The sequence below is a fragment of the Dipodomys merriami genome, unplaced genomic scaffold, assembly GCF_024711535.1.
Source record: "Dipodomys merriami isolate MVZ:Mamm:240054 unplaced genomic scaffold, mDipMer1.0.p SCAF_19, whole genome shotgun sequence".
Lineage (NCBI taxonomy): Eukaryota > Metazoa > Chordata > Mammalia > Rodentia > Heteromyidae > Dipodomys > Dipodomys merriami.
The window spans coordinates 31,504,956-31,525,367 of NW_027203270.1; the positions used below are offsets into that span (position 1 = coordinate 31,504,956).

Genomic DNA, 20,412 nt, shown 5'->3' on the forward strand with positions numbered 1-20,412 from the left:
AAAAGGCTGAGATCTCAGGAGTGAAAGCAGAAAGAGAAAAACCATCTTGGCTCTCTTAAAGAGCATCAGTGCTTCTGTGACAGTTTATGACAATTTCTAACCTTGAGCTCGGGGCCTGGGCACTGTCCCTCAGCTCTTTAGCTCAAGGTTAGCGCTCTACCACTTGAGCCACAGCACCACTTCCAGTTTTCTGGTGGTTTATTGGACTTTCCTGCCCAAGTTGTCTTTGAACCATGATACTCAGATCTCAACCTCCTGCGTAGCTAGGAATACAGGCGTGAGCCACTGGTGCCTGTCTTCTGCCTGTCATCTTTACCTATATTTTAAACTCTTTACCTACCCAAGGACAGACCCAGGCTTGTAGTCTTTCTCTTTGCAACTTTGAAAAAGGCCCTTTGGATTGATATCCCACCTTCCACCTTGCATAACAAAGGAAGCCAATCACTGGTCATTCATTTATTGAGCCCCATACTGGGTGCTGGGGATGGGTTACAGAGTATATGAGGCTCATCTTGGTAGCACACTGAGCTGGAGCCTCAGTGCAAGGCAGGGCAGTCTCACTCTAGCTGCCCACAGGCTAACAATGTATTTGTGCACCGTAAGTGTTTGACACTGGCTGAGTCCTAGAAGAAAGGCATTGAATTTCTCCAGTACAGGCCTGACATCTGATGCTTGGGTTGAGGACAGGAGACACATGGAAGATGGAGTTGGCCTGCAGCTGATCAGCTGTGACATCCAGTGAAGCGAGGGTGTGCAGCCTCCTCTGGGAAGCCTTCTCTGGGACTCTCTGAACCCTGGCTGTCCTCTGCACCTAGGGAGAGTTCTTTATGTGACTGGTGGTTAAGAAGTCTTATCTGCCTCTCTGATTTCCAGAGGCCTTCCCACATGTCCCCTCTCCTGTTTCTCCTGGCTGTACGCATCTAGAGTGATGGAATTATAGGTTCATCTGCTAGATCGTCAATTATTCAGTCATAAGTGTCTCCATAGCAGGGACAAAGCCCACCCTGTAGTCCTTTCTGCAAAAGGGGAGTGGAATTCCACAGTCCCCAATACCCTCTGGAGACATGGGAGGTACTTTAGTCCAGTAGACTGGAGCTTTAGCTTTCAGTCCTGCTCTGTGGGCAGCTTTGAACAAATTGATCCAAAAGCTGCAAAGTACTCAGTGCTCTTGGCTCACACTTATGATCCTAGCGACTCAGGGAGCTGAGATCTGGGAATGGGGTTCAAAACCAGAGCAGGAAGGTCCACGAGACTCCAATTAACTAGAAAAAAAAATAGCTGTGTTGGGTGCTAGTGGCTCACACCTGAATCCTAGCTACTCAGGAGGCTGAGATCTGAGGATCATGGTTCAAAGCCAACCCCAGCAGAACAGACCCTGTGAGACTCTTATCTCCAATTAACTACTCAAAAACAGAAAGTGGAACTGTGGTTCAAAGTGGTAGCCTCAAGCAAAAGAGCTCAGGGACAGTGCCCAACAGTGTTCAAACCTTATGACTGATAGAGAGAGAGAGAGAGAGAGCTGGAGCTCAGGTGGTAGAGCACTTAAGTGAAAAAGCCAAGGAATAACACCCAGGCTCCTGAGTTCAATGCATAAAAATTTTAAAAATTAAAAAGCTTTCTATTTACACCATGACTGGAGGAGCATGTGTGTGTACTTGATAATAGGTGACTTCCAGGGCCTTTTGAAAGAAATGACTCAAAATAACTTTGAGAAAATTAGTCTGTTCCCATCTTTCTTGGCAATACCAGTATTGGAATTAGCAGAAGTTCTAGGGAGAAGAGGTTAGACAGGAAGGAAGGTAGTCTGGAAGGCAGCTTGACTAGGGTCAGACCACTGGCATACCTGCTGCCCTCCTCCTTGCATCCTCTCACTAATCCTGAGCCTGGTTCATTTAAATTGATGCCGAACCTTGGGAACCATGGGGATGCAGCCCTGTCTGGGGGCATTAACTGGTAACTTCTTAGACTATCACTTATCCCAGAGGCATGCACACTTAAAGATAATCGTAGAAGGCAGAGAATCTCTTAAGACTCAGAGGTTGACCATCTAAGGATCTTGTCTAGGATTTTATACACAGTGAGGGAATAAGAGAATATTTCAAGGTCTGGAAACCTCATTGTCCTCTGGATCAGCTGGCTCTGAGGTGTGGGGAACAGGTGCCCTGTGCAGTAGACATGGGCAAGGTGCAGCTTTAGATCAGCAGGGACCCACCCACTACCTCCTCCTATGGGCACTTCCCTTTGATGTTGCGTGGGAGTCTCTTCTGTCTGATGGCAGCAGAGCATCTAGTTGCTTTCCCATGATGCCCTTGCTGCCCACTAGAGGCTCTTGCCCACCTTCTATGGATGGTCCTGTCCCACACAGAAGGCCCTGAACCATTTATCCCAAATATACTCCAGTAAGAGAGAAAAGGTAGACAACAGAAAGGCAGCAAAGGGGGGGCTATCTTGGAAAGCATGGAAAGGCAAGGCCAACCTGGGGCCTGGCATATAGAGATACTTTTTCAATTGTCCTCAGAGTTGTGGAAACACCTTGGATTGGTCCATTCATTCATAGACTTGTTCATTCCTCCTCCATTCTCATCTCTTTTTCCTTCCACAAACATCTAGTGGTGTTTCTTATGGACAGAAAAACTGCCCTGAGTTTTTGGGATAGACCTGGTGTCTATCCATGGGAAGTTTCCAGGCTTGGGACAGCAGCTGTGTGAGCCAGCAGGACCGTGTTGTACAGTGTGCTAGCGAGAGCATTGTGCCCAGGCCATGGAGATGATGTCTGTGCAGGCAGGGCAGGGAGGAGAGCTATTAGAGGTAAGGTCAAGATGAAGTCAGTTAGGGTAAAGGGCATGAGAGGCAGTGCTTGATCCTTAGCACACAAGGGTCATGAAAAATGAGGACACATTAGGCATGGGTTCTTTCTCTCCTTCCTTCCTTCCTTCTTTCCTTCCTTCTTTCCCTCCCTCCCTCCCTCCCTCCTTCCTTCCTTCCTTCTCTCCCTCCCTCCTTCCTTCCATCCTTCCTTCCTTCTTTCCTTAGGCTTGACCTCAGGACCTGAGTGCTGTCCCTGAGCTTTTTCACTCAAAGCTAGCACTCTATAACTTTTTTTTTGTCATGGGACCTGGGTGCTGTCCCTCAGCTCTTTAGTGCAAGGCTAGCACTCTACCACTTGTTCGACAGCACCACTTCCAGCTTTTTTTTTCTTCTACATATATGGTGCTGAGGAATCGAACCCAGGACCTCATGCATGCGAGGCAAGCGCTCTACCACTGAGCCACCTTCCCAGCTCAACTCAAGGTAATTTTGAAACTTCAGAACTAGCTTCAGCCTTGCCTCCTCTTTCCATTACAGGCACATGCTAGGCATGCATAGTCCATCCTCTAAGGAAACAATCAGAAAAACCAGGGTATGTATGGTCAAGCCTCTCTTACCCTACCCTTCATCTAGCCCAGTAATGCCAGCCAGCTGTGTCCCTAGCCACCTGCCTGGTTTGTTAGTAGCTGGGATAAGCCATACCCTCCCCAGGGGGGCCTGGTGACACTCACCTGTTCTTCCCTCTGGCTGGATCGAGGGTATTCCTAGGAGAAGGAGAGAGAAGAAATGAGAATGTCACCACTTCCACCGGGGGCTTGGTGAGGTGGGGGTGGGGTTTTCATAGGACCTCTGGTCATTCTCTGTTGTCCTTGGGTGGCGTTGGGGATGTGCTCAATAGGAGCCAGGAGGGAGCACTGGGGTTCTTTGGGAAAGCACTTAAGCTATTGCTGCCTCAGTCCCTGCTAGGCAGGGATGTTGCTGTGGAGATCTGAGCAGGTATGAGCATCTGTCTTGCTCAAGAAATCTTTTCTTGTCTACCACTCTGAATGGGTTGTTGGCTTTGTAAGAAACTGTGCAATGACTCAGTCCCAAACTCATTTTTGGAAGAAAAAACAAAGACCAAAAGGCTAGCGCTCTACCACTCCAAGAGGTAGAGCACTAGCCTTCAGCAAAGAGCTCAGGAACAGCACTCAGCCCCCTGAGTTCAAGCTCCACAACCAACAAAAAGAAAAAGAAAAAAAAAGACCAAAAATGTTTAGTTACAAGTTTGTTTTCTCTAAATGTATATGCACATTTTATTAAACAGCCCTTAAATGCATGCTTAGTATTTCATTATTCTTCATTTATCTGTGATGGTACCAGGGCTTGAACTCAGGGCCTGGGCACTCTCTGTTAGCTTTTTTGCTCAAGGCTAACATTCTACTACTTGACCAACACCTCCATTTATGACTCTATGGCTCTTTGTAATTAACCAGAGATGTGGACTTCCCTGCCCAGGCTAGCTTTGAGCCAAGATCCTTAGATCTCAGCCTCCTGAGTAGCTAGGAATATAGGCACGCAATGGCCAGTGGCCACTGTCAGTGGCTCATGCTTGTAATCCTAGCTATTACAATATCATATCTACTTGACAGACTAGACTTCCTGACTTGAGACTATTAATCAAAGGAATGTGTGTTTCTGACTTCAATGGATGTGGCTAAGGTGTCCTCCAAATGGACTATGAATAACTGCAGGTTCCTCACCCCTCACCAACACTGAGCTTAGTCACCTAAGAAAATAAAATGTTAGCCTGGCACCAGTGGTTCGGTTCACACCTGTAATCCTCTCAGGAGGCTGAGATCTGAAGATTGTGGTTCAAAGCCAGCCTGGGCAGAAAATCTGTGAGCCTCTTTTTTTTTTTTTTAGTCATGGGGCTTGAACTCTGGGCCTGAGTGCTGTCCCTCAGCTCTTCGGCTCAAGGCTAGTGCTTAAGCCACATCGCCACTTCCGGGGATAAGTGTTTCACAGCCTTTCCTGCCCGGGCTTTGAAGTAGGATCCTCATAATCTCAGTCTCCTGAGTAGCTAGGATTACAGGCGTGGGCCACCAGCGCCTGGCATGTGAGACTCTTATCTCCAGTTAACCACCAGAAAATCAGAAGTGGAGCTATGGCTCAAAGTGGTAGAGTGCTAACTAACATAGAGCAAAAGAGTTCAAGGATGGTGCGCAGGCCCTGAATTCAAGCCCCATGGCCAAAAAAAAAAAAAAGTTAGCCAGGTGCTATAATCTTTGCTACCCAGGAGGCCCAGTCCTGAGGATTGTAGTTCAAAGCCAGCCTGGGCAGGAAAGTCTATGACAGTCTGATCTTCAATTAACCACCAAAAAGTTAGAAGTGAAGCTGTGGATCTTGAACCCAGGCCCTGAGTTCAAACCCCAAGACAGGCAACAAAGAGAAAACTATTTTCTTTTTCTTTTTTTTTTTTTTTTTTGTCGGTCGTGGGGCTTGAACTCTGGGCCTGGGCGCTGTCCTTCAGCTCTTCAGCTCAAGGCGAGCGCTCTACCACTTGAGCTACAGCGCCACTTCCAGTTTTCTGGTGGTTTATTTGAGATAGGAGTCTCACGGTCTCTCCTGCCCGGGCTGGCTTTGAACCGCGATCCTCAGATCTCAGCCTCCTGAGTAGCTAGGATTACAGGCGTGAGCCACCAGCGCCCGGCTGAGAAAACTATTTTCTACTTAGCCTGTTTCCTCCCTGTCCTCCCAGGACAGGACTACCTCATTGAAAATGGAAACACAGAATTTTAATAACATTCTGGTTGGGCTGCACAGAACCAACTAGAAAGCTTTGCTTATGGCTTTGCTCACATCTACACTGGGACTTCTAGCTTCACTCACCCAAATCACCCAGGTACAGTAGACAAGGTCACCAATCAAGATGCAAAGCATTGGCTCTACCCAGCTCCTCAGATGCCTACAAAAGGCCTCTGTTGTCATTGTTAATGCATCTTGGTTAGATGGTGTTGAGAGCGACCTCTACTGGTTTGGAGTAACTGCTCTCAGCTCTTGGGCATCAATCTAGATGCTCTGCTTAGTGTTGCAGCTCCTGCTGCCTTCCTCACTCACCTTTCACTCTCTTTCCCATGAGCCCAAAGAACTGTCTGTTCTTGCTTCTCTTTGCCTTCTGCAGCTGGAGTTGAATGCTAGGACCAGCACCTCCCTAAAGAAGCAAAGAGTTAGTGTTAGAATAGAGGGAGGCTGCCAGGGGACTGAGCAATAATCATCTCAACAGTAGCTCACAGTCATTGGACATTGCTCTGTGCCGGCACTGGGCACTCTTTTTTTCTATTTCACACCATATTATGCATAGTTATTAGCTAACATTTTATCTCCTATAGTCTTGACACTGTTCTGTGTACTTTACTATAGTAACTCACTTGATCCTTACTAAAACCCTATGAAAATAAAACCCAATACAATTACTGTCACCATTTGACAGATAGAAATATAGAGAGATGAACATGTCCCAAGTCATCCAGCTAAGCAGTGAGAGATACAGCCAGAACTTGAACCCAGGGCCTCTGGACCAAAGGCTGAGCTCTTGGGCACTATGGTTATAATCTTACTCTTTCCATGTCCACAACCACGATCAGGAAGAGAGACAAGGATCTCTATCTATTTTCCAAACGTGGAAACAGAGTGAGATGGTTTATTTGTCCAAGTTCACACGAGTAGCTGGATCAGGATTCAAAGGTCTGCCTCAGCAGGGAGTCAGTGGCTCACGCCTGTAATCCTAGCTACTCAGGAAGCTGAGATCTGAGGATCACAGTTAAAGCCAGATAGTCAGGAAAGTCCGTGAGACTATCTCCAATGAACTACCAGAAAACTGGAAGTGGTGCTGTGGCTAAAAGTGGTAGAGTGTTAGCCTCAAGAAGAGCTCAGGGGGCTGGGAAGGTGGCTCAGTGGTAGAGCGCTTGCCTTGCATGCATGAGGCCCTGGGTTCCATTCCTCAGCACCACATAAGCAGAAAAAAAAGCCGGAAGTGGTGCTGTGGCTCAAGTGGTAGAGCGCTAGCCTTGAGGCGAAGAGCCGAGGGACAATGCCCAGGCCCAGAGTTCAGGCCCCACGATCAGACCAAAAAAAGAGAAGAGCTCAGGGACAGTGTTAGCAAAATGAGTTCCCTTCTCAGAGCTGAGTCCACTCCTTCCCCTTTCCTAGGCAACACTAGGCCCATGTAGTAAAAGCAGTAAATAATCAGCCTCCAACCCCCTCTACTTTGGGATGGCAATTCTCTGGGGCAGCTACCACCATATAAGGCAACAGGAGCCCCTTAGAGTGACTTTCAGGTCTGGGAAGTTGTAGGACCCTTATCTACTATTTGGACAGCAGCCAGAAATCCTAGTCCACCATGATGAAGCCCCTGGCCCACATGTCCACCCCAGGGTTTCCACCTCCTAGCCCATTCTAGCCCCTCCTAAGCCTCCTAGTTATGTAGCTCACTTCAGACAATAGTCAGTGCTTCTTCTCACTTCTCCCTTGTGAGAAGGAGTCTTGCCCGCCCCTTTCCAGACAAAAAACCTTTCTTTGTTCTCTGTACCTGGATGTCTGCATGGTTCTCTGGCAAAGTCTAATTTACCCTATCAGCCCACACCCAGGCCTTGAGTTCACAACTGACCCCCCCCCCAAAAAAAAAATCTACCCCGGAGCCCATGTGATTCACCTTAGGAAATGTTTCCAACACAGACAATGAGGGGTGATCACCACTGAATTCAAAGGGGTTTCCCCTTCCTGCCCCCCACTCTAATTCTGGCTCCTCCTGTGTTCCCCAGGTTCTTGTCCCTAGAGTCTGGTCTCTCAGGAAAATCATGGCTGTGGTATGGGGTAGAGCTCTTGCTTTGGACAGAGATTATTTTTTTGTTGGTCATGGGGCCTGAACGCTGGGTGCTGTCCCTGAGCTCTTAAGCTCAAGGCTAGCACTCTACCACTTGAGCCACAGCGCCACTTCCGGCTTTTTTTTTTTTTTTTTTTTTGCCAGTTGTGTGCCTGAACTCTGGGTCTGGGTGCTGTCCCTCAGCTCTTCAGCTCAAGGTTAGTGCTCTACCACTTGAGCCACAGTGCCACTCCCGGCTTTTTCTGCTTATGTGGTGCTGAGGAATTGAACCCAGGACCTCATGCATGCAAGGCAAGCACTCTACCACTGAGCCACCTTCCCAGCCCCACTTCCGGCTTTTTCTGCTTATGTGGTGCTGAGGAATTGAACCCAGGACCTCATGCATGCAAGGCAAGCACTCTACCACTGAGCCACCTTCCCAGCCCCACTTCTGGCTTTTTGTGCTTATGTGGTGCTGAGGAATCGAACCCAGGGCCTCATGCATTGCAAGGCAAGCCCTCTACCACTGAGCCACCTTCCCAGCCCCTGGACAAGGACTTTTTAATCCTTGAGTTAAGGTTAAACATCCTGACCTAAGGGCAGTGGATTTAAGTTCCCACTCCTCCATTAGCTCTGTGGTCTTGGCCAAAGCTCTCTCACAGTGTCTTGGGACACTGAAGAGAAAGTCTAGGGCAGTCTGGTGATGGGGGTGGGGAAAGGGATGGAAATGGGGTTGGTCTCCTTTTCCAGCAAGGCTGAAGACAGGTGAACAGCTCTGGAGACATGCAAGTTCCAGCCCAAGGCTAGGATGCATCAGGGACTCTCTTTATGTTTCCTCAGTGACAGTGCTAGGCCCCTGAGACCCACAGTGATGACCCATGTGCTTTTTATCAGTCGTCTCATCCCAACTTTCAGGAGTGCATTGTTCTCTAAGCCTTGGACTAATTCAGTCACTTCTAATTTGTCTCCTCCCAGGGATGTCAATGGCTGTCTCTGGCTGGAGTCTCCCAGCCTGGCCAGAAACCAGAAAGGTCTCTTTGGAGATTTAGACCCATTTCTGAAAAGCTCATGAAAACCACTTTGCCTTGGTAAGAGGCAGCCTTCAAATGCAAGTTAGAGAGAATGGCCCTTTATGAATTAAAATAGGACTGACCCTTTTCTCACCCACCAGCTTTTTGCAGGGGTGGGAGGTGGGGGGTAGGCAGGAGTAGAACGTGTCTGCTCCCTTTCACTTGGCAAGGATTCCTGCCCCCATCCAAGCTCTCCATATCCCAAAGCCCCAGCCAAACCCCCAAAGCCCAGGATGACTGCAGATGGGAACCCTGGAAGTGATCAGATCACCCTGAAAGTGTCTCTCTTCTTCCACCACCTTTGTAGTAATACATAGCATTAGTCACAGTGTAAGTTCTACCCATCTGCTAACCTAGCCTCCCCTCCTGCCTTCCAAACCACAAGTCTTGGGATGCAGAGAGAAGCTGAAGGAGAGTAAAAGGAGAAAGGATTGTTGTTGCCCACTGCAGGATGAGCTACTGGCTGTTGATGCCACTTCCCAAATGGCTACATCAAGCTCCTCATCACATCAGCCAGCAGAGCTTCTCAAAGCTCAGCCAGATACTCAGATATTTGGCATTGACTGCTAGCTTACAGCTCCAGAAAGAGCTTTGGGATCATCTTTTCTCTCCCTGAATGTTGCAGGTAAGGAAACAGAGGCCTAGAGAGCAGCAGGAGTTGGTGGAAAGGCTTGAACCTGGATCTCCCAGGCCCTACTGCCTTCTCCCCACTGACATGTCCATACTAGAAACCCACCAGGAACGGCCGTCCATGGTTCTTCCTGTAAAGAAAGCTCCAAGGTCAAGGTCTTCGTGCCAGTGGTCAGATACATCAGATATCAGGGTGGGGTCTCCCTGATGACTTGCACTCACGGATTCCATAGCAGAGACCACTCCCAAACCAGTGTTTGTCAGGAGATAAGCCTTTCTATATGTGATAAGCAATAGTGATCTTGCTCCGAGTTAAAGCCCCCATAGGAAACTCTGGAAAATCTCTAATGTATAGATACACAGAATCAGAGCTTGGACAAGATGTGTATGTATCTGTGTGTCTGTGTCTGTGTATGTGTGTTTGATAGTACTGGTGTTTGAACTCAGGGACTCATACCTGCTCCAGGTAAGCACTCCATCACTTGAGCCACACTTCCAATCCTAGTTTTTTACTGGTTAAGTGGAAATAAGTCTTTCTAGGTTTGTCTGCTTTGGCTGGCTTTGAACTGAGATCTTCAGATCTCAGCCTGAGTAGCTAGGTGTGAGCCACAGCAGCCAGTAATAGTTGTGCTTTTGAAGCTGTGCTTCAACTTTCTTGATTTCTTTGTGCCTCAGTTTCCTTGTCTCTGATATGGGGATAATAATGGTACCACAGCCATGAGGTTGAAATGAAGGTAAAATGAGTTAATGATTAAAAAGCATTTAGGACAGTACCAGGAACATAGCATAGTTAAATAAGTGTTTCTACTCTCTCTCTCTCTCTCTCTCTCTCTCCCTCTCTCTCTCTCTCTCTCTCTCTCTCTCTCTCTCTCTCTCTCTCTCTCTCTCTCTCTCTCTCTCTCTCTCTCTCTCTCTCTCTCTCTCTCTCTCTCTCTCTCTGCATATACCTTTGATAATCTGGCACTCATATCTGGAACCTTCCCACAGAGGGACTCAGCCAACTTGCCTTGGTTTTGCAGTACACAGCCTGCTCTCCTAGCAGCCCTGGGAGAGATCTTCTGCCCCTCCACCACGGGTCATCCCCGGCCCTCTTCCCAAAGGTACCTCTAGAGTCACGGTTATCAAGGGCTCTGCTTCTGTGTTGAGTATCAGTTTCTGTCCACTGTCTTTTGCCATGATGCACACAGGCAGCACCATCAGGAAGACCAGGGTGAGGCAGGGCAGCATGGCGAGATGGCTCTATCGGGGGCCTGCCTGAAGATGCCTCCTCCAGCAGGTTCTGTCTCCCTTTTGGTGGCTTGAGAGTCGGTAGTAGGTAGGAAGCTCTCTGTCGTCCACACCTTCAGTTCTTCTGCTTCAACCCTTCAGCTTATCTGAGCCCTGAGCCAAATCCTGTGGCTCTCACCCCCTCCCTGGCCAGTGACACCTGGAGCTGCTCCAGAGGAGGGACTGGACCTCCCACAGCTGCCCCAACACCTAATCTCAGCCAGGGCTTAACACTCTGATGCAATACTCCCTTTCCCTGGATTCTCTCCCAGGCAGGTGTACAAAGGCACACTGTGTGGGGCCTGGAGCAACCTGGGAGTAGGGAAGGGAAGGGGACTGTGTGGTTTCTCTTTCTGTACTCTCCCCAGGATTCCACCTCTTCCCTTCCCTTCCCCTTTCTGAGCTCCTCTTTTACTTCATTTTCCTCAAACCCCCAATCATAGTCTGTGTGTGTGTGTGTGTGTGTGTGTGTGTGTGTGTGTGTGTGTGTGTGTTTAAAGAATATGTCTTGAAAACAAGGCACTGGTAGCTCATGCCTGCAATCCTAGCTACTCAAGAGGCTGAGATCTGAGGATTGAAGTTTGAAGCTAACCTGGGCAGGAAAGACCATGAGACTCTTATCTCCAATTAAAAAAAAAAAAAATCAGAAGTAGAGCTATGGCTCAAGTGGTAGAACACCAGCCTCGAGTGAAAAAGCTAAGGGAGGGCTGGGAAGGTAGCTCAGCGGTAGAGTGCATGCCTTGCAAGCATGAGGCTCTGGGTTCGATTCCTCAGCACCACATAAACAGAAAAAGCCGGAAGTGGCGCTATGGCTCAAGTGGTAGAGCGCTAGCCTTGAGCTGAAGAGCTGAGGGACAGCGCCCAGACCCAAAGTTCAGACCCCATGACCGGCAAAAAAAAAAAAAGAAAAAGAAAAAGCTAAAGGACAGCCCCCCGACCCTAAGTTCAAACCTCGGTACTGGCATACACCCCACCTACATACCATACACATTAAAAAAAACAGCGCACAAAAACAAAAAACAAGCAAACGAATGTATCATGAGCCAGAGGTGGTAGGGCATGTCTATAATCCCAGTACTTGGCTGAAGCAGAAAGATTACAAGTTCATGGTGAGTGTAGACTACATAGAGATGGACAGAAAGGAAGGAAGTGGGTAGGGGAAGAGGAAAGAAGGGAAGGAGAGAGAGACAGATCTTGCTGGAGGAGAGAGAATGAATTGCTTTAAGAAAAGAGGCTCCAAAGCTTGGCGCTGGTGGCTCATGTCTGTAATCCTAGCTACTTAGGAGGCTGAGATCTGAGGCTCACGGTTCAAAGCCAGCCTGGGCAGGAAAGTCCATGAGACTCTTATCTCCAATAAAGCACTAGAAAACTGGAAGTGGCGCTGTGGCTCAAGCCGTAAAGCGCTTGCCTTGAGCTGAAGAGCTCAGGGACAGTGCCCAAGCCCACAGTTCAAGTCCCATGACCCACCAAAAAGAAAAAGAAAAAAGAAAAGAAAAGAGAAGAGGCTCCTTACAATTAAGAACTGGGATTTCCCAGGGAAATGGCCTCCTACCTCAAATGTCATTGACCCTAAGCTATCTTTCCACTGTTGTCAAAATGATTGCTCTACATCCCTAATGTTGTCTTGTTTGTTTTCAGCCTTCCAATGTCTCCCAGTAGCCTTGACATACGTGCTAAATTCCCTAGCTTAGCATTCAGTCCTTGTCTGTGTAGGTCCATGCTTTGCCTACCCATCCACTTATCCATCTGTCTGTCATCCATCCACTACTCCAGAACAAAGGGCTTTGTGGTCAGAGACCTGAATTCCACTTCTAGCCCATCATGGAATAGCTGGGCGAAATCTGGCACATTATTTAGCCCCTCAACCCCTTATAGCCCTCATGGGTGAGACAGAATTGATAACAACATTGTTTCCAGAGTTGGAAGAGGACATGGACTAATGCATGTGAAGCACTTAGCACAGTGGGTAGTGGTGAATATTTAATGCCCGTTAACTATAATTATTACTATTATTGACACTTGTCTCGCCAAAGATGACTAACACATTGTCCCTGTTCTACAGCCTCACTCAGTACAGGTGAGGAGATCTCTGGTTGGCAGATAGCCAACTCTAGTTTGGCATATGGCAGCACTGAGGGGGAGAGCAAGGGCAGGGAGTACCTGCCTTCCCAGTGTGCCCGTCATGCTCACCCCAAACCACTTCACCCCCTGCTCCTGACACAAGCCTCCATTTCCTGCCCTCATCATTTTGCCTCACCCTCTACTTTCCTTTCCATATGGCAAACTTGTACCCATCCTTGAAGTTCGTTCACCTCTTTGCTAGAATTAATCTGTATCTACTCCTGTCTCCAGCAGGAGTTAATTGACATTTCAATCTCTGTGGCTATCCCTGGGCTGCTTCGAGAGAGAGAGAGAGTACAGGCTGTACCCTGCACAAGGGCAGCTGCTGGAGAGGAGAGTGGACGTGTAACCCAGCCCTTTCTCTGATCCCTGAGCTACACAGCCTTAGTTCAAGATAGCACGCAGCCTTGGAAAAAAGTGCTTGGCTCCTTTTCGCAAACAGGCCAGCTGGGTTTCCGGGCAGCTCTGCTAGTCAGCCATGTGGTAAAGATTTGTGCTATGAGTTTCTAAGAAGGGGCTGCCAGAGCCAATGTTGGGAACACAGTAGGTCCATAATAAACATGCTCACTCTAAGTCCAGGCACAACCACACAGAGGAGTGTGGAGTATTTATTTATTTCCACTCCTGGGGTTTGAATTCAGCCTGGGCACTATCCCTGAGCTTCTTTTGCTCAAGGCTTGCACTCTACCATTTGAGCCACAGCACCACTTCTGGCTTTTTCTGTGCATGTGGCACTGAGGAATGGAACCCAGGGCTTCATGCATGCTAGGCAAGCACTCTACCATTAAGCCACACATCCAGCCCCGAGTATGGAGTATTTGGAGATGCATGCCCTCTTCCAGGAATATATATGGTGGGTCCAAGTCTAAATGGCTTTAAAATCCCAGCCTTTGCTAAAGTACAGACTTCCTGGCTCAGCCTAATGGAAGAGCCTGGGATGGTGGACTTTCAGCTGTGCAGGAAGGCAGTACACTATCTCTCCCTCAGCAGCTGATGCTTCTCACTAGCAGCTGGGTTTCCCACGGTTTCTAGAAAGTTCTTCCCTAACAGGGAACAGTTTTGTATTTCATCCTCTTCATTTTACACGTGCAAACGGGGACAGGGTGGGCTTGCGCTAAATTACTTTGTGAATCAGTAGCAAACTAGCTTCTCGCCAATCTCATCTTCCATTAGTACCTCACCGGCTGGGCTGCTGATGGTCACGGCGTGCGACTCTGAACAGGGGAGATGGCCTTCTCTAACTTCAGCTAAGGATGACCTTAGCTCCTCAGGAATATCTGAATCCCAGTTTCCTCGTCTGCAGACTGGGCGCAGGAAAGATTTCATGACTGCCGTTAACGCGCTCAGCACAGTGCCAGGCTCGGAGCAAAAGCCCAGCCCTGACTCAATTGGATTATTAGTCCTGCAGGATCTTGGGCCTAGCTCTGCCATCTTGGCCGGTTGCTCCTGGCCTCGCTGGCACGGGAACCTCCCTGCGTGGGGCAGGATGTGGTGGGCGCCAGCGGGAACCAAGGCAAGGCATCGCACAGAGGGGAAAAGGGGAGAGAAAACCCCAAGGTCCGGAAGCCCCGGAGGGAGGCAGGCAGAGCCCGGGCTGAAAACCGCGGCTATTTGCAGCCTGGCCCTCGGGCTGCGGTCAGGCTGGGGCTGGCAGCCCTGGCGGCCGAGTCTGCCGCCCCGCCCTGGTGCCCTGGGCCACCGGGGCACGGCCCAGGCCGGAGTGCCCGGCTGCGGGCGTCCGCACCGCCCGGGCGGCGGCTGGGTTCGGAGACCGAAAACAGAGGGAGGTTGGGGCCAAGGAGGGACCAGACTCTGGACAACCGGCTGAGGAGTGACCCCAGGGCCGAGGAATACAGGGTGGGGCGTGATCCCAAGAGCTCTCCGTTCGGACACGACCCCCGGGCGGGCGTGGCCAGGTCCGGAGACGGCCCCCCGGAGGGCGGGGCCAGTGCAGGCCCAGGTCCCGGCACGACTTCCGGGTGGGCGGGGCCAGTGCAGGTCCGGGTCCAGGTATGACCTCCGGGTAGGCGGTGCCAGGGCAGGTCTAGGTTCGGGTACGACCCCCCGGGGGGCGGGGCCAGGTCCGGAGACGACCCCCCCCCCTCCCCACCCAGGTGGGCGGGGCCAGAGCCCAGCTTAAACACCAGCCCGGGTGGGCGGCACGTCGGGCCCGGTGAGGTTCAGGTTAGACACCAACCCAGGCGGGTGACCCTCGGGCGGGTGACCCCCCGGCGGGCGGGGCCAGGGAGCGTCCAGGTCGGGGTACGGCCCCTCGGGTGGGCGATCGTGGGTGGGTGGCTCCCGGGTGGGCGGATCCAGGGCAAGGCCAGGTTCAGATTTGCTCCTCGGGTGGGTGACCCCGGCAGGTGACCCCGGGGAAGGGGTGGGCTGCGCAGGCCCGCGCTGTGGCCGCGGGGCGGGCCGGGCCGCGGCCCTCCGGGTGCCGCCGGGTGGGCGCAGGATTGCTGCGGTTTGGCCAGCCTGGCGGAGCCCGGGAGAAAAAGGCATCGGAGGAAGGACTTTTTAAAAAAGGAAATAAAAAGTGTGGAGAGGGAAACACGAGCAGAGGGCGGGATGCGGGCCGGAAGCCGGCGCTTCCGAGCGCCTACTCCACCGAGAGCAGGGGTGCAGGCCTGCTCAGAGAGCTCGAGCGCCCTAGGTAAGGCCGCCCAGTCTTCAAGTGTCGGAGTCGGGATTCGAACCGGGGTCGGCTTGCCACTCACGAGCTCTCACCTTGACTGATGAGCCGGGGCATGGCGGGGTTGAGGGGGGAGGGGACTGGTGTCTACTGTGTGTGTGGATCCTTGAGAGGGCAGTGGTCAGCGGATGAGGGGGGGTTACCTCCAGAGGATGCCCAGATGGGTGCGGGGGTGGGGTGGGCGCATCGCCTTCCTCGCGCCCTTCCAGCGCCCCCACGTGGAAGCTTCTGGCCTCGGCATCTCATCCTGCGTGCTGGGCTTTGATGGCTTGGCCCTTGCATGGAGAGACTGGCATAGAGCTCAGGAGTGTACGAAGCAGGCAGCCCTTCCCGTGAGGAAGGTGGTGGGTAGAGGCCTGCAGAGCCTAGGCTGGGACGACAGTCCGCAACCCTGGGCTTGCCCCCCCTCCTCCCTGCGATGGCTCGGGTGCTGCCCCCAAGTCTTTGAGGTTATGGGCGCTTCCCCCAGGTCTTTGGGGTTAGAATCTGGCTCCTAATCACTCATCATAGATTTTACTGAGTGACTTGCAAAATGAGCATGTTGTGCCTAGGTCGCAGGACCCCCACCAAGAAGACCACTGAGAGTCAGACTCTACAGCTGTTTTAAGGTTTTAAACGGGTGGAGCCTAGGAGGAGAGCCCCGAGCTAAACATTTGCAGGGTTTATAAAGGCACACCACCAACTAGGTGTTTGGATTACCACCACGTGTTGCTCTGCTAGAAACAAGCAACAAGTGGTCACTGCCTCAAAACTTTAACCCTTCAAGCATATCCAGAGAACAGAGGTAGAAGAACCAATCATCAGGATTTTAATTAATTATTGTACCAGTATTGGGGCTTGGATTCTGTTTCATAGCGTGTGTGTGTGTGTGTGTGTGTGTGCTTAATTGGAGATAAGAGTCTCCTGGACTTTCCTGCCTGGGCTGGCTTCGAACAGCTATCAACAGCTCTCAGCCTAAGTAGCTAGGATTATAGGATTATAGGTGTAAGCCACCTATAAAAGCCTAGTGCTTGTCCTTCTATCAGGATTTTAACACAGGGCAACACAGCCAGGAGGAACAGGGACTTGCCAGATTTAGGATACATGTACATTTGGACATTTATCTTAGAATACTTGGGTTTGGAAAGTGCCTTTTACAGCCACAGCATAGATGGAGTTCCCTGGACTTATGTGGGCAGATGTGCCCATATTTGTGGCAGATGATTTGGTCCAAGCATCTGTTGCCTTTAACATCTCTAGCCCTTCATTTATGCCCTTGGGAGAGTTGCAGAGGTACAGTGTGAGGAAGAGATTCTCACCTGTAGCTGCTCACAGTTGGGAGAATGAGAGGCTGACTCCTCCCCTTATCACCAGCTCCTCCCCCACCTGCAAAGGTACAGCTTGTCAAGGGATGGTTAGGGTTGCAGGGATGTGGGGGTAGTCTCACCCTGTCTCCTTGCTTGCTTTTGCCCACCCACATTTCTTCTGCAGTTTGAGTCCATAAGAAAAGACAGAAAACACAGAGTGGGTCTCTGTCCCACAGAGGGTTTAAGTCAAGAGGAGTAGAGCATAATGGTCAACAATACTCTGGAATCCAGGGCCAGGTATGCTAGTGGATACCTGTAATTCTAGTTCTTCGGAAAGTGGAGGTAAATGAATCTAAACCAGAAAGGATTGGAGTGTGACTCCAGCAGTAGCGTACTTGCCTAGCAAGTGTAGAGCCCTCTGAGTTCAAACCCTAGTATATTCCCACACAAAAAGAATACTCTGCGTTCAAATTCTGGCCTTACTACTTATCATTGGTGACCTTGTATAAGTTACTTCTGAATTTCCCTTACTGTGATCAGAAGATGAAGATAATAATATACTGTGCTCATGTCAACGTGTTGTTGGGGTTCAATAAAATAATACATAAAATAATTTCATGTAGTGTATGGCATATGTTGGGCACTTCAGGTATGGTAGCAATTTTATTGCTGCTAATAGTGTAATTAAGCAATACTATCTACCTGTGTTCCCAGGGAAAGCCCAGATTAAGGAAAGTCGTTTGGGACATTCCCTGGTGTTGTGCCAGCAGTTAAGTAAGCTTCCTGAGATTTACAGAACTAGCTCTCTGACATCAGACTAAGGGCTCCCTGTACCCCATCTCTTCCCTAGACAAGGTTCAGGGTAATGGACCTTAAAAGTGGATTCAGAAACTCTGGGCTGAGGCCGAAGGAGGTTAGTGATGTCCCTGGGGTAGACTGGATCTTAGTTCTCACCTTGGATTTAGTGCTGAGGAAGTGTTCCTTGAGCACTCGCCTCTCCCAGGGCTGGAGGGCAATAATCTGACCCCATTAGTGAGTGAAGAGAAACTCATGATTAAAATCGGCCCTTTCTTCCTAGATCTTGGATAGTGAGTGTGGGAGAAAAATGACCAGCTAATTGAAAATATAATTATAATGCACTGTCTTTTGTCTACCAAGTGTCTACCCACTGTCTGCAGAACAGTTTGTTGCTGGGGTCCAGGAGGACTCCAGAGCCAGCCACACAGAGACAGTGCATGATGTGGGAACTTGGCTGGCTGAGCTTGAGCGGTGCCTGGGGCTGCCCTTGCAGGACTGAACCTCCATCCTGCTCTGCCTGATCTCTATTAAGAACACCTGTGTTTCCCCCGATCACCCTGCACACCTGAGCCGAAGCAGCCGCAGAGGGCAGCTGTGTGGGAGATGGGAGGTTATTCTTCCCTCTGGGCTTCTCCCTGGAACTTCCTGGCTTCTCTGTGTTCTGGGGAGAGAGAAAACTAACTGCCAGCTCCTTCTGGCCTGATGTGTGACCCCTTTGAGCAAGGAGCAGAGATTACTGTCAAAAACCAGAGAAAGATCCTCTGAATCTTCCAGGCTCCTGATATCCCAGGCAAAGTCCGAGTCTGGAGTTGGGTCACAGTCTCAGCCATCCCTGGCTGGGCTTGGCACCCGATTCCTGCTGTACTGATCCTGTAGATTGAAACGGCAAAGTTTCAGGGTGCTCCCAGCCTTTGCTTAGCACTAAATGTACTTAGAGATGTTCTCAGGGACTTCTAAGGACTTTCCCCTAATGGCTTTCTATCCAGACTCTTCTGTTCCCTGTTTCTCTTCACTTCGTGTTTCTCCTTCAGCTCTGAGGGACCCTGAGAAAAACCCTCTTGCTCATTTACTCATCAATAAAGTGGAGAAGTTTAACAAATGGGGGAGGCTGAGGTTCTAAGCATGGTGGAGATTGGCATTGGGAGGTGCTAGTTAGAGGATATGCATGTAGGGACAGTAGATGAGGCAGAAGGATGATGGCAGAAGGAAGGTGGAATAATCTGATGGTTAATTAAACCATTACAAACAGGACTGTCCTGTACAGTCGTGCAGGTTGCAAACTGTACTGGATGAGGCAGAAGGTGGAGGTTAAAATCCAGCTCCTGTTATATATCTATCCAAGCCTTGTCTGCAGCACCCACTGTTCACACCAGATCACCTCATGGGCTGGCATAGGTCATGGGAAAAACCAGCATGGAGATGCAGGAAGTAATAAGAATTCACACCTCAGAGCTCATCCTGTCCCTAAGAAAGGCACCCTGGAGTTTAGGATTAAAATGCCTATGCCAGATGTGCAGACACAGGTTAAAAACAAGATGAGTCACTCGGACCCAGCAAGCTTCCATGAGGAGGAAGAGGGAGGTGTTTGGAGATCCTGCAGCATTGCTGTGCCATGGCGACCAGCTTGATGTGAATATCCAATCAGGGCATATATATGAGGCTCAGGAAAAGGGCTGGGTGTAGTGGCATACCTGCAGTTCCAGTCACTCCAGAGGCCAAGGCAGGAGGATTGCTTGAGTGTACAAGTTCAAAATTAATAGAGGGCTGGGAAGGTGGCTCAGTGGTAGAGCGCTTGCCTTGCATGCATGAGGCTCTGGGTTCAATTCCTCAGCACCACATAAGCAGAAAAAGCCAGAAGTGGTGCTGTGGCTCAAATGGTAGAGCGCTAGCCTTGAGCTGAAGAGCTGAGGGACAGCGCCCAGGCCAGAGTTCAAGCCCCACAACCGACCAAAAAAAAAAAAAAAAAAAAAAAAAAGAGACAGAGACAGGAAGAGAAGGAAAGGGAAGGGAGAGGGAGAGAGGGTAAAAGAAAATAAGGATCTTTGACTATTAGGGGTTTCTGGTCTACCAGACGCATGGGTTTCTAGTAGTTAGAGTGAAATATTGTACAGAGCATGCTGCATGCAGGGAAGGGCAATTTCATTGGAAATGAAGGAATGAAGTAAACCTTTTAAGAGGCCATTGGAATAGTCTAGGAGAGACTTGGAGTGGTCCTGAGCAGAGTTAGCAGTGGATAAGGGAGCAAAGGGCTGGGCTCCTGTGACAGCAGAGGGCAATCAGGTCTGGAGTAGAGGAATGGGAATAGGGAGGGGGGGGGAGAGGGAGAGAGAGGAGGAGAGAGAGACAGAGGGAGAGGGAGGGGGAGGGAGATGGAAGAAGGGAAGAAAACAGAGTGGCTGAGTGTTACTTTGGACAAGTTGATGGTTTGAAATGCCTATGAGTGTCAGCAAGGGAGATGCCAGCCACCCGGTGGTTGGAGCTCAGGGAGCAAGGCTGAGGAGTTCAAGGTCAGTATACAGCGCTGGTGAAGTTACGGGAGACCAAGAAAATCAAGGAAATTGTGATTAAATGAGTCAAAGCCAGAGCCCATGGGATACAACATAGCAGTGAAAATGGATGCATCCCAGTGCATATATGAATGTGGTTAAAACTCAACTCAAAGCATGGAGAGCTGGGGGAGGGAAGGGATAGTGGGGAAACAACAAGGGAGGGGGTAACAAAGCTGGACAAGAAATGTCCTCATTGCTTTACTCATATAACTGTCACCCCTCTCTACAGCATCTTTACAATAAAATAAAATTTAAAAAAGCACGGAAATTGAGAGAGAAGAAAAAAGCATTGTGCAGCAGGATGCCTAAGGTACAATTCCATCTACATGAAATTTAAAATAAT

The 20,412-nt window shown here is 49.9% G+C and overlaps 1 protein-coding gene across 1 annotated transcript; it reads right to left on the reverse strand.

Annotated features, from left to right (window-relative positions):
- Positions 1–452: 452 nt before the first annotated feature.
- On the reverse strand, positions 453–10,698 carry Tac4 (tachykinin precursor 4). The gene is made up of 4 exons (XM_070026871.1): positions 10,456–10,698; positions 5,908–6,001; positions 3,540–3,572; positions 453–811 (listed from the first exon to the last, which is right to left on the reverse strand). The coding sequence occupies exons 1-4, from the start codon at positions 10,576–10,578 to the stop codon at positions 723–725; spliced, it is 339 nt and encodes a 112-aa protein (XP_069882972.1). The 5' UTR covers positions 10,579–10,698; the 3' UTR covers positions 453–722.
- Positions 10,699–20,412: the final 9,714 nt, after the last annotated feature.